Source organism: Rhinolophus ferrumequinum, chromosome 13 (genome assembly GCF_004115265.2).
Source record: "Rhinolophus ferrumequinum isolate MPI-CBG mRhiFer1 chromosome 13, mRhiFer1_v1.p, whole genome shotgun sequence".
NCBI classification, from domain to species: domain Eukaryota; kingdom Metazoa; phylum Chordata; class Mammalia; order Chiroptera; family Rhinolophidae; genus Rhinolophus; species Rhinolophus ferrumequinum.
The window spans coordinates 32101193-32114938 of NC_046296.1; the positions used below are offsets into that span (position 1 = coordinate 32101193).

The 13746-nt window shown below is 35.2% G+C and overlaps 1 protein-coding gene across 2 annotated transcripts in view; it reads left to right on the forward strand.

The window, feature by feature from the left end:
- The first annotated feature begins 514 nt into the window (after positions 1-514).
- PNPT1 (polyribonucleotide nucleotidyltransferase 1) overlaps positions 515-13746 on the forward strand; it is a 41333-nt gene continuing 28101 nt past the window's right edge. Inside the window, exons 1-8 of one of the 2 annotated variants that reach the window (XM_033124897.1) lie at positions 515-689; positions 5810-5870; positions 6417-6491; positions 7215-7320; positions 8171-8220; positions 8843-8906; positions 9007-9054; positions 9972-10085. In XM_033124897.1, coding sequence (XP_032980788.1) covers positions 529-689; positions 5810-5870; positions 6417-6491; positions 7215-7320; positions 8171-8220; positions 8843-8906; positions 9007-9054; positions 9972-10085 — 679 coding nt within the window. In that variant the 5' untranslated portion in view covers positions 515-528. The remainder of the gene's footprint in view (positions 690-5809; positions 5871-6416; positions 6492-7214; positions 7321-8170; positions 8221-8842; positions 8907-9006; positions 9055-9971; positions 10086-13746) is intronic. The other variant, XM_033124898.1, reaches the window with a different exon arrangement.

Consider the following 13746-nt stretch of genomic DNA (forward strand, 5'->3'; position numbering starts at 1 on the left):
TTCTCAGAGAGAAATTTCAATGGTCAATGAGAAATGAAATTAACTTACTAAAAATAAACTAGCTTTGCAGTAATACATTTGCTGTGTGAAATTCATAAAATAAAAATCAGGGCGAAGGAAGGGAGAGAGAGATTTCTTTCCATGGCCCACCACACAAATTCAAATTCTCAGGTCACTGCAGCCAAACAATAATAATGTGTTGTCTGATGACTTCCATTATTACTACATTTACTCTACTTATTAAACACATTATTCTAGGACTTTATTTTAAACTATGATAGCACAAAAAAAAAAAGAAGCATTATTTTTCTAATTGCCTTCTATTGACGGATACTGAAAAACGACAAGCTGTCACATTCGCGTTCAGCTATGTTTGACCCTCTCTGGTCTTCGTAGAAAGTGGCCAAGGTATCCCTGTCCCCGGCGTTCCGCTCGCACCACGGAAACAAAACTGCATCAGGCTCCGCCCCACCCTCTGCAGAGTGAGCCAATCAGGGCGCAGCCCGGGCTGGTCGCGTGCCGGGTGTCATGGCGGCCTCCAGACATTGCTGCTCGTGCCTTCGGCTGCGGCCGCTGGGCGATGGCCCCCTCCGTCTGCCAGGGCGGGATCGGGCACTCACCCAGTTGCAGGTGCGAGCACTATGGGGTGGCGTGGGGTCCCGTGCCGTGGCCGTGGACTTAGGCAGCAGGTAAGATATGACGTGCGTTCTCTGTCCTTTCACAAGTCATCCTGTCCCGCTAGCCCAAGTACATTCATCCCCCAGGGCAGGAGTCTAGCACCTCTGATCTCTTTCCCCTCTGTTTACCCCAAACCTAAATTCAATTTCCCTCTCCGGGGTTGGAGTCTGTCTCCCGGCACCCATCCACTTCCCTCCCTGTCTCTCAGCCTCATGTCCTTTGCACTTGATCCTCCCTTTTGCCCAGTTCTGGGCGTCCTTTCTCCAGCTAAGTCAGTCCACCAGACTTCCATTCTCTTTACTTTCGGGGATTCCTAGGCTCTGAAATAGGAAGCATTCCTTCTCGGAATAATGGGCTGACAATAGATGCTTACGTCATCCAGTTCGATTTGCTGCCTAAAAGCGTGGCCCTGGGTATGAAGGGAAGGGAAACGTCAGTTTATTGGACACCAGTTGTATGACACCCTCTTTTTAAATCTGAAGTAAAGGTACTATTACCCCATTTTATAGTTAAGAAAACAGAGGCTCAGAAATGGTTAAGTAACTTTCTCAAAGTCAACAAAGCTAGTGCTGTGAAACTAAGTGGATTTTGAACTCGTGTTTCTCTGCTACAAAGCCCATACTTTTCCCAGGAGTACTTTTGCCAGAATTCACGTCTAAAATAACTTTAAAAACTCGACTTGAATCATTTTTAAAATAATGAAACTGTGAACACTTACTTTATATATACGTATATATACACATATATACGTATATATATCTATATCTACATTTTACATTTTTTACATGTACTTTAAAAAACATTTTACCCTAGTTCATACAAAAAACAGAAAAATCTGGTTTTGAATCCAGCATTCCTCCCTAACTTACTAAATGACTGATCTTGAACAAATTACCACTTTTTTATTTTGCAAAATGAGGAGACTGGACTAGATCAAGGGTCTGCAAACAGTTTCTGTAAGGGGCCAGATAGTAAATGTTTTAGTCTTTGTGGGCTGCATACTGTCACATATTTGTGTGTATTTACAAGCCCTTTAAAAAATGTAAAACTACATTCTTAGCTGAAAAGCTGTGTAGAAACAGGCTATATACTCGTGGTTTGTTGACCCCTAGACTAGATGATCTCTAAGGTTCTTTCCACCTCTGGCATTCTTTGATTCTGATTTTTTGAAGGAGAGGATATCTCTTCCATTCAAGGACTGAACGTTCCTCTCTGAAGAAATGACCCAGAACATTTCATTCAACAGACACCTACTACCTACCATGTTTCCCTGAAAATAAGACCTAGCCAGACAATCAGCTCTAAGGCATCTTTTGGAGCAAAAATTAATATAAGACCCAGTCTTATTTTACTATAACATAAGACCAGTTCTTATATGATATAATATGATATGATATAATATAATACCGGATCTTATATAATGTAATATAAAATAAGACAGGGTCTTATATTAATTTTTGCTCCAAAAGACGCATTAGAGCTGATTGTCCGGCTAGGTGTTATTTTCGGGGAAACATGGTATATGGTAGGCATTAGCGACTCAAAGCAACAAAATCAGCCCCTGCCCTCCAAATTTTCCAGAAATAATTTACTTTGAATCTTTTATTCATTAGTCAACCTGGACCTATTTTGTAGCTAGTTCTTTTTAAACCTGTGTCATGTGTTGTAACAACTGGATTCGTAAATAGCATATCTGCTGGGTAAATACATTCTTTTATCTTTGTTCTAAGTTTGTTGCTTTTAACATTTATTGGGTGACTGCTGTGTACCATGCAGTTTATATTGTTATCATACGTATTCTTTACAATGCCCTAGGAGGTTGTGTACTATTGTGGTAAGTGTTTTTTAAATGTGTATTTAATACAGTAACCTTTGAGGCAACTGTTAAATTTTTTATTGAGCCTCTACTATATATTGAGCACCGTAGGAGGGAGTAAGATAAACACAAGTTCAGTCCTGGGAAAATCACTGCGGGAGAGGTATGGACAGGTTGCTAAGGGAGCACAGAGGCATACTGAACCCACCCTAAAGCTTGTCATTGAGGGTAAATCTTGAAGGGCAAAGAGAAAGGAGCAGAGAAAGTGGCAAGTGCAATTGCAGAGAGGTGACAGAGTGCATTTGAGTAGCTACAAATAACTTACTATGAACGGAATAAGCTGATCTGTTTCAAACCCTCAGTTACCTCTTTTTGTATGTCTGCAGAAACTGGGAAATAGGGCTGACAATGCTGCCTATTTCATATATATGTTAGCTTTATTAAGATATAATTCACATACCATACAATTTACTCACATAGACTGTACAAGTCAGTGGTTTTTAGTATATTCATAGAGTTTTGCGATCATCACTATAATCAATTTTAGAACATTTTCATCACCTAAAAAAGAAATCTCTTGACTCATTAGCAGTAATGTTCCATTTCTTCCCAAACCCCATAATCCCAGGCAACCACTATTCTACCTTCTGTTTCTATGGATTTGCCTATTCTGGGCATTTCATATAAATTGAAACATATGACATGTGGTCATTTGTGACTTCTTTCACTTCACATGTTTCCAAGGTTTATCCATATTGTAACATGTATCAGTGCTTCATTTTCTTAATGGCTGAATAATATTCCATTCTATGGATTATACCATATTTTGTTTATTCATTCATCAGTTGACAGACAATTGGGTTGTTTCTATTTGGGGGCTATTATGAATAATGCTGCTATGGAAGTTAATGTGCAAATTTTTGCATGGACATATGTTTTCTTTTCTCTTGGATATATACTACACCTAGGAGTAGAGCTGTGGGGTCATATGGTACTTCTGTGTTTAACTTTTTAAGGAATTGCCAGATTATTTCCCAAAGCAAGTGTACCATTTTACACTTCCATCAGCAGTGTATGAGGGTTCCAGTTTCTCCACATCCTCACCAACATATAACCAGCTTAGTTTGTGTGAGGTAGTATCTCATTGTGGTTTTTTTTAATATAAATTTTTTTTTCAATTACAGTTGACATTAAATATTATTTTATATTAGTTTCAGGTGTACAGCATAGTGGTTAGACATTTATATAATTTATGCAGTGATTCCCTCTAATTAGTCTAGTACCTACCTGGCACTATACATAATTATTGCAATATCATTAACTATATTCTCTATGCTGTGCTTTACATCCCCATGACTGTTTTGTAAGTACCAGTGTGTATTTCTTAATCCCTTCACCTTTATCACCCAGCTTGCCAAACTCCCACCCCTCTAGCAACCATCAGTTTGTTCTCTTTATCTATGAATCTGTTTCTGTTTTGTTTGTTCATTTATTTTGTTCTTTAGATTCCACATAAAAGTGAGATCATATGGTATTTTTCTTTCCCAGTCTGACTTATTTCACTTAATATAATACCCTGTCGGTTCATCCGTGTTGTTGCAAATGGTAAGACTTCATTCTTTTTTATGGCTGAGTAATACTCCATTGTATATATGTACCACGCCTTCTTTCTCCAGTTGTCTGTTGATGGGCACTTACGTTGCTTCCATATCTTGGCTATTGTAAATAATGCTGCAGTGAACATAGGTGTGCATATGTCTTTTTGAATTACTGTTTTGGATTTCTTTGGATAAATACCCATAAGTAGGATTGCTGGGTCATCAGGTAGTTCTGTTTTTAATTTTTTGAGGAACTGTATAGTTTTCCATAGTGGCTGTACCAATTCCCACCAACAGTGCACAAGGGTTCCCTTTTCTCCGCATCCTTGCCAATATTTATTTGTTGATTTATTGATAATAGTCATTTTGACAGTTGCAGGGTGATATCTCATTGTGGTTTTAATTTGCATTTCTCTGATAGTCATTAAGCATCCCTTTTTTTTAAGTTTCAGGTGTATTAAACAATATAGTGATTAGATATTCATGTACTTCACAAAGTGATATCCCCAATAAGTCTATTATCCATGAGCATCTTGGACTATTGGTTAGCTCTATATCTCATTGTGGTTTTGATTTGCATTTCCCCACTGGATAATGATGTTGAGCATATTTTCATGTGCTTTTTGGCCATTTGTAGATCTTCTTTGGAGAGACATCTATTCAAATCCTTAGCCAGTTTTTAAAATTGGGTTGTCTTTTTATTGTTGAGCTGTAAGAATTCTTGTATATCCTAGATACAAGTCCCTTATCAGATATATGATTTGCAAATATTTTCTCCTGTGGGTTTTCTTTCACTGTCTTTTTTTTAAAAAAAATAGACCTTTTTTAAAAGCAGTTTTAATTTCACAGCAAAATCGAGGGAAAGTACAGAGATTCCCCACTGACCCCCTGCCCCCAAATGCACAGCCTCCCAATTATCGACACCCCCCATCTTTCTATCACTTTCTTAATGATATCCTTTGAAGCATGAAAGTTTTTAATTTTGATGAAGTCCCATTTATCTTTTTTCTTTTGTCACTTGTGTTTTTGATATCATATATAAGAAGACTTAGAAGTTTATGAAGATTTACTCCTATGTTTATTACTAAGAATTTTATAGTTTTAACTGTCATGCTTAGGTCTATGATCCATTTTGAGTTAATTTTTATTTATAGAATGAAGAAGAGATCCAACTTACTAATTTTTTTGCATATGGGTGTCCAGTTGTCTCAGCACTATTGGTTGAAAGACTAGTCTTTCCCCCGTTGACATGTCTAGGTACCATTGTTGAACACGAAGGTCTTTGTAGGCAATTTTTGAAGTATATATTTTGTCCTGAAAACAATAGGGAAATTTTAAATAGGGAAATGATCCAGTCTGTGGGTTAAAATCTACTTTAGTCAACAAGGCAAGGGATGACGAGACTATATACTTAGAGGGTAAATGGGAATTAACATTTAGGAAAAGAACTTTACCCCTAAAATACTTTATTTCTCATTTAAATTACTCTTGTACCTTGGTTTCTATAATATATTTTCCCTTAAGCAGCTCTTAAATTCCCCTTGAACTTTTAATAATGATTACGAACTCTATCCCATTTTTGTTTGTTTGATTTTTGCTGGGTGGGGTCCTGTGGGACTTGGTAACCTTTAATTCTTCTGTTAGAATCTTTCATTATTTTATACTAAGCTGACTGATGACTTAAGTCCTTTTGTACTGAATTTTTATTTTTAAACAGAAAATTGGAAATATCCTCTGGAAAACTGGCCAGATTTGCTGATGGTTCTGCTGTAGTACAGGTAAAAAGTCCAGTATTTTATACTGTCATTTTAAAAATGGTTATAGAGACTGGCACTGAATACTTTTACAACATCATATGACTTCTGAGAATTGTGGTAATGGTAATTCAGACCATTTCTAGACCTGGAAGAGCTCTTCCAAACTTGGGGTTCTATTTTATTTTGTTAATAAATTCTAGAATGCTTTTCTAGAGAAAGGACTTTACTGGTTTCTTCAATAGTAATACTTGGAAAGTTTTTAAGTATAGCCTAAATTTCCTCATAAGAAGTAGAAAATGTAATTGGATGTGACTAAGCTGTCAGTGGGCCTTTTTTCTTTTAATTCTATTGCTTTTGAAAAGCTCAATGACTGTTCTAATACAGCCATGATCATGCGGAAGGGATCAAGATTGGACTACTTGTGAAGAATTATTTTCATTGTCACTGGGTCATGGATAACAGTTTTCTTTCTTTGGGTTGAACTGGAGCAAGGATTCATTTAGTCACTACTTATACGTTAATATCTGGTTTTAAAAGAATTTGCAAGTATTGCTGTTTGTGTTTAAGTCAGGTGATACTGCGGTGATGGTCACAGCGGTCAGTAAAACAAAACCTTCACCTTCCCAGTTCATGCCTTTGGTGGTAAGTATTTGCTGATTTATCCAAACTGTCATATAGCATAAATGTAGATTTTTGTCATATTTTTGTCCAGTGTCTAGTGAATGTGAAACGTAAACTTCCCACAACAAATGATTTTCCTTAGTTGTTTGATACTGAGTAATTAAAAGAACTTAAACTGATTGCTTCATAACGAAATTTCATATTAGTTAGCATACTTAAGAATGTTCAGGTTCATAAGTTGACAAGAATAGTTCAAGTGCATGAGTACTTTGATGTTGAATAAACAATGAATCCATTGCTTCATAGGTTTCCCTTCAGTATGAGTCTGCAAGTATATGAGTATGTTTGCTGAAGAATGAAAAGTTCGTAACAATTTGATGGCATCTTTCTATTATGAATAAGGGGAAGATGCAGTTATATCTAACAGAGTTGATACAAAAAAGAAAATGTTCAACTTAAAACCAGAATAAGCTACTGTGGGGAGTAGTGAGGCTAGGTGGTCATCTGACTGCTAAGTGGTAGTCTTTTGAAAAATGAATTTGCTGAAACATTTCTATCAGCTCGTCTTTCCTTCAGTGATACAAAATGCTAAAAGTAAATAAAATATTCTCCACTCTTAGTCTGGAATATGTTGTTAGCAACCTCAGCAGAATTAGCATCATCATAGTATAATAGTTCTAGGGACTAGTTTATTAACGACAAAAAGCAGTCAAATACACTTCATTTTCTTCATTGCTACTTCAGGTTGACTATAGACAGAAGGCTGCTGCAGCAGGTAGAATTCCCACAAACTATCTTAGAAGAGAGATTGGATCTTCTGATAAAGAAATTCTTACAAGTCGAGTAATAGGTAAGATGTTAAGGTAGAAGCATTAAACCTCCCTGATATGCCTGTTAATGTCTCCTCCATCTGTGTTCTATAATATCTCTTACATTTTCTTTCATTACATTAATACCGCCTAAGATTATTTACCTTCTGTATTCCCTCACTCAAATGTGTGCTCCATGAGAGAAAAAACTTTTTGTTCACTACTGAATCCCCTGTACCTGCTACACTGCCTGGCACAAAATAGGTATTCGGTAAATATTTGTTGACTAAATGAATTAATCTCTATTGATCATAAAAATCTCACGGCCCACCCCTCTACTCTGTTGAATCTGTCCCTAGTCATTTTCATTTTCATGTTTAGCATAGTAATTCCCAAAAGCATTATATTCATCAGCTACTGAAATGTCTATAATCTTTCAAATCTTTGACATCCTTAAATATTGTGACATTGTAGTTTATAGCTCTTCTACCCAGAAACTGCTAGTTTGTATATGTTTATATGCATTCGTCAGACACAGAATACCAAAGATTTTCTTTTGGTTTGCTATTGTTCTTCAGTCTCTTTCCTCTGCTTATATAACTGACACCTGTGAAATCAGAATGAAAAGTTGCTCCCCAATTTTAGACGTGTCTGCTCCTGCTCTGCTAATTTTTTGTTGTTAGGCCATGGTGTGTATTAATTGAAGCATTGACATTTGTCTTTGTCCTTTTTTGTAAATTAGTCTAGGATTTTTTTTCTTTTTCTTTTTTTTGACATATTGAACAGATAACTATATTAATTTTTAGCCTGGTGTTTAATAGGGGGAAAGTTTTGAACTATAGAGCAACTTCTGTCAGGTCTATTTAATGTTTTCTTTTTTTCTTTTGGCAGATCGTTCAATTAGACCTCTCTTTCCAGCTGGCTACTTTTATGATACACAGGTAGGGTTTCCTTTATGTTTATTTGTTTCTATCTCGATCAGTCAAAATTGTTTTATGAATCTCTATGATATACTTCCTAGGCTAAACATTACAAAGATCCATATACTTTAATTAAGTAACTATTTTATTTATTTGATAAAAATAAATGTGCCTTGCAAATATACTTTTGCAAGGATGTCACTGCCTCAAGAAATTATTTTCTTAAGTATAAGACACAGGCATGTTATTGCAGTGTAAAGTAATTCATTAGTTTGTTTTGTTTGTGCTTACAAACAAGAGATAACAATATTTTTACATACTAGAAATAGCCAACATTTACTGAATACTTTGAACATGCCCAGTATTGTAAATGCTGTACACATAATATTTCCAGTAATTTTCATAAGAACCTTTTAGGAATATGCTACTATTTTTCCTTTTAAAGATGTGGAAACTCTTGACGCTTAATATAAGTCATTTGCCCATGGTCAAGCATGTAGTTAAATGACAATCAGAATTAAGTGGTTTGACAACAAAGCCCCTTCTTTTAACCATGTTTTAGGCCAAAATGTTAACTGAAATGATAATACTCCCAAATCAAGCATATTTTGTTAAGTGCTTTGAATTTTTTCCCTTGTACCAGGTCCTTTGTAATTTGTTAGCAGTAGATGGTGTTAATGAACCTGATGTCCTAGCAATTAATGGTGGTAAGTATAAACATAGAGATTAAAACTATCACTATTAATTTTTTTAAATAGTAATGAAATACGTTCATTTCAGCTTTTTTTTTCCCTTTCTTTTTTTAAGCTTCGGTAGCCCTCTCATTATCAGATATTCCTTGGAATGGACCTATTGGTAAGTTAGAATTTGAAAATAAGAAACAGTTATGATTTTTTCCGAAAATAGTAGTGAGCATGCTATAGCAAGGACATAGATTTATTGGCTCTGATTTATTATGTTGAATTAGATAATATTCTAATACCTCTTTTAGTTCTTTGAGACATTTTCATCCTTGACTTGGATTGTGTTTCTGATAACAATATGTCATGGTGTTCGAGATTTTGGGTCCTAAGATACTTTGATTTCTTATTTGCCTCTTCTGTTTGAGGATTAGGAAATTGTCAGAGCACATACTCTTTCAAGATAAACAAACATTCGTTTGTATTTACTGCTTTTGTCAGTTGTAATCATGCAATATAAAAACGATCCATCAAGTAAATAAGTATTAAATGTCCTACATGCCAAATACTGAGCTAAGCATTGAAGGAACAAAGGCAGACGAGGCACCAGCAATTCAAAGACAAGAGGCAGTTGTGGCTTTCAGTGTGAGTAAGGGAAACAAATAATTATTTATAAACACTATTATAAAGGTGTAGTCAAAGTGCTAAGAAAAGAATAGAGAAGAATAGGTTTAGTCTTGTAAGGTAAGGCTGTCAATGGGCTTCTCAGAGTCGTCAACATTTAAGCTGAACCTTACTAGGATCAGATGGTAACCATTTGCCTTAGAAAAAAGAACAATCTAGGCCAGGAGAAGATCATGAGCATAATCACAGAGGTGTGGAAGAAATGGTGTATTCGAGCAACTCAGAGTGATCCAGGAAGGCAGGAAGGTAGGGTGGGGTAGGATGTTCTGTGGGCCTTAAATACCATGGTAGAAATATAGACTTTATTGTGGTCACAGTTGAAGATAGCGGTTGAAGCCATCACTGGAATCGTGTCTTGAAAACTGAGAGTTTGTATTACACAATTGCCAATATTTTAATATATTTTAGGGGCAGTACGAATTGGCATGATTGATGGAGAATGTGTTGTTAACCCAACACGAAAAGAAATGTCTTCCAGTACTCTAAATTTAGTGGTTGCTGGAGCTCCTAAAAGTCAGATTGGTAAGTAGTTTAAGTACTACGTATATTCTGGATTTTACTTACAAGTTCTTAAAAATGCATTTAATTTAAACTCTTTTTTTGTATGTGTGTTTTGTCTATTAGTCATAAAGATTTTTTTTTATTGGTGCCTTATTTTGGTAGTACTCTTGCTTTATTTATATCAAACAATACTTAGAAATATAGAATGTTATACAACTTTGACTGAAATATACAAAAACCTTTACCAAGATAATTTTAGTAATTATTTTTAAATCGATAAGCTAGTCTGAAAATTAAAGTTCTAAATCTGGTAATAGATTGTTTTATTAGTTTAAACATATTAATTTAGCTAATTGAGTCATTCTAAGCCTATTTGATGTCCTCTGAGAAACAAGGAACCTTTTTTGGGGGTGGAAAACTAGTAACAAAGTAGAAGAAATGCACTGGGTCACCTTCACTCCTTGTAACAAAAATGTCATAATTGTATGAATGAAAATCAGGGCCTGGTTCTATTGAAGAAGAATGGGCTTTAACAGAATGACCTGTGTTTGAAGCCTAGCATCTTCCACACATTAGCCATGTGACTTGACAAAATCATTAAGGTCTCTTATCAGTTTATTCTTCTACATGACATTTGCTGTCTGGGACTTTTTGACATAGGATCTTCTTACATGGTAACATTTTGACAGAATGTAAACTATTAAACTTTTAGTGCTTTTTAATTAATGTATGAAGCACTTCATTTCCAACTTCTTTTGGATTATTGGTCAGTAATGGAGTTAGAATTAGGTGCTATACGATAGAACACATGTAACAGTTCTGTGTTATCTACATATTAGTTAGGGGTTGTGTTGTTAAACTAAGTAACAAGGCTTAACATGGGAATTTATCTTTCTCTCAGGTAAAAGAAATTCAAACGTAGTGAGTCCAGGACAGTTATAGCAGCTTAAGAAATCTAGATTCCTCTAGCTTTCTGCTCTATTATCCTCAAGATGTGGCCCTCATCTTCATGCTTGTGAACTGGCTACCAGAGCTCTGGCCAGCTTATTGGACTTACAGGCAAGAGGAAGAAAAAGGGGGAATAGCCAACAGGTGTCTGTGCCACCTGAGTGAGTCGCCCTCCTTTTTGCGGAGTCTGGGGACTCATCCCCAAACGGCAGTTTCCCCTCACATCACATTCAGAAGTGTGACACATGACTACATCCTTAACTACCAGGGAGGCAAGGAAATGGTTTCTAAATTCTTCCTCCAGAAGGAGGATTCATACTGTGGCAAACTATCACAATGTAAAGAGGGTATTCCAAAGATTTGGGGAAGCTGTGAGTAAGAGATCACCCCTACATTGTATTTGAGCATCTCAGAAAGGGCCATGAGCAAAGGATTGGTTTACTTTTTTTTTTTTTTTTTTTTTTTTTTTTTTTTAATTGAGTATATCTATACTTCTTATTTTTTTTTTTTTTTTTTTTTTTTTTATTTTTTTAATTTATTGGGGTGACAATTGTTAGTAGAATTACATAGATTTCAGTTGTGCAATTCTGAATCACATCATCCATAAATCACACTGTGTGTTCACCACCCAGAGACAGCTCCCCTTCCATCACCGTACATTTGATCCCCCTCACCCTCACTTTTTAAAGTTCACTTGTTCCACATCTGAAATTTTTTTTGCTTAAAGTTAGTTTCAATTAGTAAATTGATTTGGCTACTTTACAGAGTTGTTGTGAAAATTAGAGTCAAGGTTTGTAATACCTAGTAGGCATATCAAACAGTTACTACCTGCTATTATTAAGACACAGAAATAGACTTGCTTCTAAATGGTCACATAGCCTCTATTGGCCTTAGAGTTTAGCCACTCTTAATTTTAAATAGATGTTGTAGGAATGAACTAAGGATCTTTACTGTATGTATGGCATGCCATAGAAACTCTATAGGTAGCCTTTGAGCTGGCTATTCTCAACTGTTACTTTCTAGATGGAAGAATGAGACTCTAAAGAGTGCAGAAACCATCGGAGGACAGTCTTGAGTAATTAGAGGGAGACTGAGTGATTCCGAACCAACCTGTAAGGAGACTGGTTTCAGAAATTACCCCGCTCCATTTTATGATTTTTACATCACTATTTCCATGAACATATTAGCCAGGTCTCTGTGGTTTCATAAAGGTGCACCAAATATACATCTGACTCTTAAGTTCATGTTAAAGTTAATATTGGGTCCAAGTCAAATACCACCGTCATGGAACTTATGGAATACAAAAATAGAAAAAAGTAATTGCAACCACTTCATTATTAAAATATTTAGTAATCCAAATCTTTAAAGTATGACCTTTTTGGGGCAAGAATAATTTCTTTGTGCTGTCAGCTACTAGATTACATCAGCAGCCATTATTCTGTACAGTGCTATTTAGATGCTTGTTTTCAACTGGTACATTTAATATCACTAATGTTTCTGTGTATACGAAGACATAATTCAGGAAAAAGTATACCAGTAACAATTTTTAAGAAGAAAATTGTATCTAGAATTCTCATAGCTTAAACTAAGCTCAAAAATCCTTTATCTTTAACTACTGAAAATGATTAACAGCTTAGAGCAATCATTTTAACAAGCTTTTTTGTTTAAATTTTTACCTCTATGGTAGTGCTATCCAGTAGAACTCTCTGGAATGAAGGAAATGTTTTATATCCGAATATGTGGCTGCTAAGTACTTGAAATGTAACTGGAGAGATGAGACTGAGGCACTGAATTTTTAATTTTATATAATTTTAATTGATTTAAATACAAATAGCCATATTGGACCAGTAGTTACCAAACTGGACAACACAAATCTGTAGACTCAAAACTATAAGGAATTTTCTTCTAAAGCATTTTTTAAAATGAATTGCTTTAAAGTTTAATTGGTGAAACAAAGTTTATTTGAGGAATATTCAGTTTCTTTACCACATCCTTTCATATTCTCTTTTTAAAATCAATTTATTGAAGTATAATTTACATATGTTAAGTTACATTTTTTTAATATCTCCAGTTTAATTCTGTGAAAGTGAGAGAGGATGTTAGGGGAATACAGATGAGTAAAAGAATATAACCATCTCAGTATCATGGTTATCAGAGGAAGCATCTTCATTCCTCAAGTGAAATACTGAAACCTTACTTTCCTTTACCCCCTCCCCCATTTATAACATAATTGTTTTAGAACAGTTATGTATTTGGAACCATAACAGGCAGTGATATAATTTTTGCTTTTGTTTCAGCCATCAAACAATTTAGAAGAGAAGAAAAGTGTATTGTATCTACTCACAGTTTGCCATATTCTTAACATGGTTTGCTTAACATGGCTTCTTCCTTCATTATTTCCTTTCTGTTTAGAGAACTTCCTTTACCATTCTTGGTCTGCTGATGACCAATTTTGTTAGTTCTCCTTCCTTCATCTAAGAGTCTTGATTTACACTTCATTCCTAAATATTTTCACTGGGTATAGGATTCTGGATGAACAGTTCTTTTCTTTCAGCAGCTGAAAAATATTATACCACTTCCATCTGGCCTTCCTAGTTTCTGATGATAACTCTGATGTTATTTGAATTGTTTTTCCCATATGGGTAAAGAGTCGGATTTCTATGGTTGGTTTCAAGACTTTTTTCTTTGTCTTTGGTTTTCAGAAGATTAATGATGATGTTTCTTTCTTTGAGTT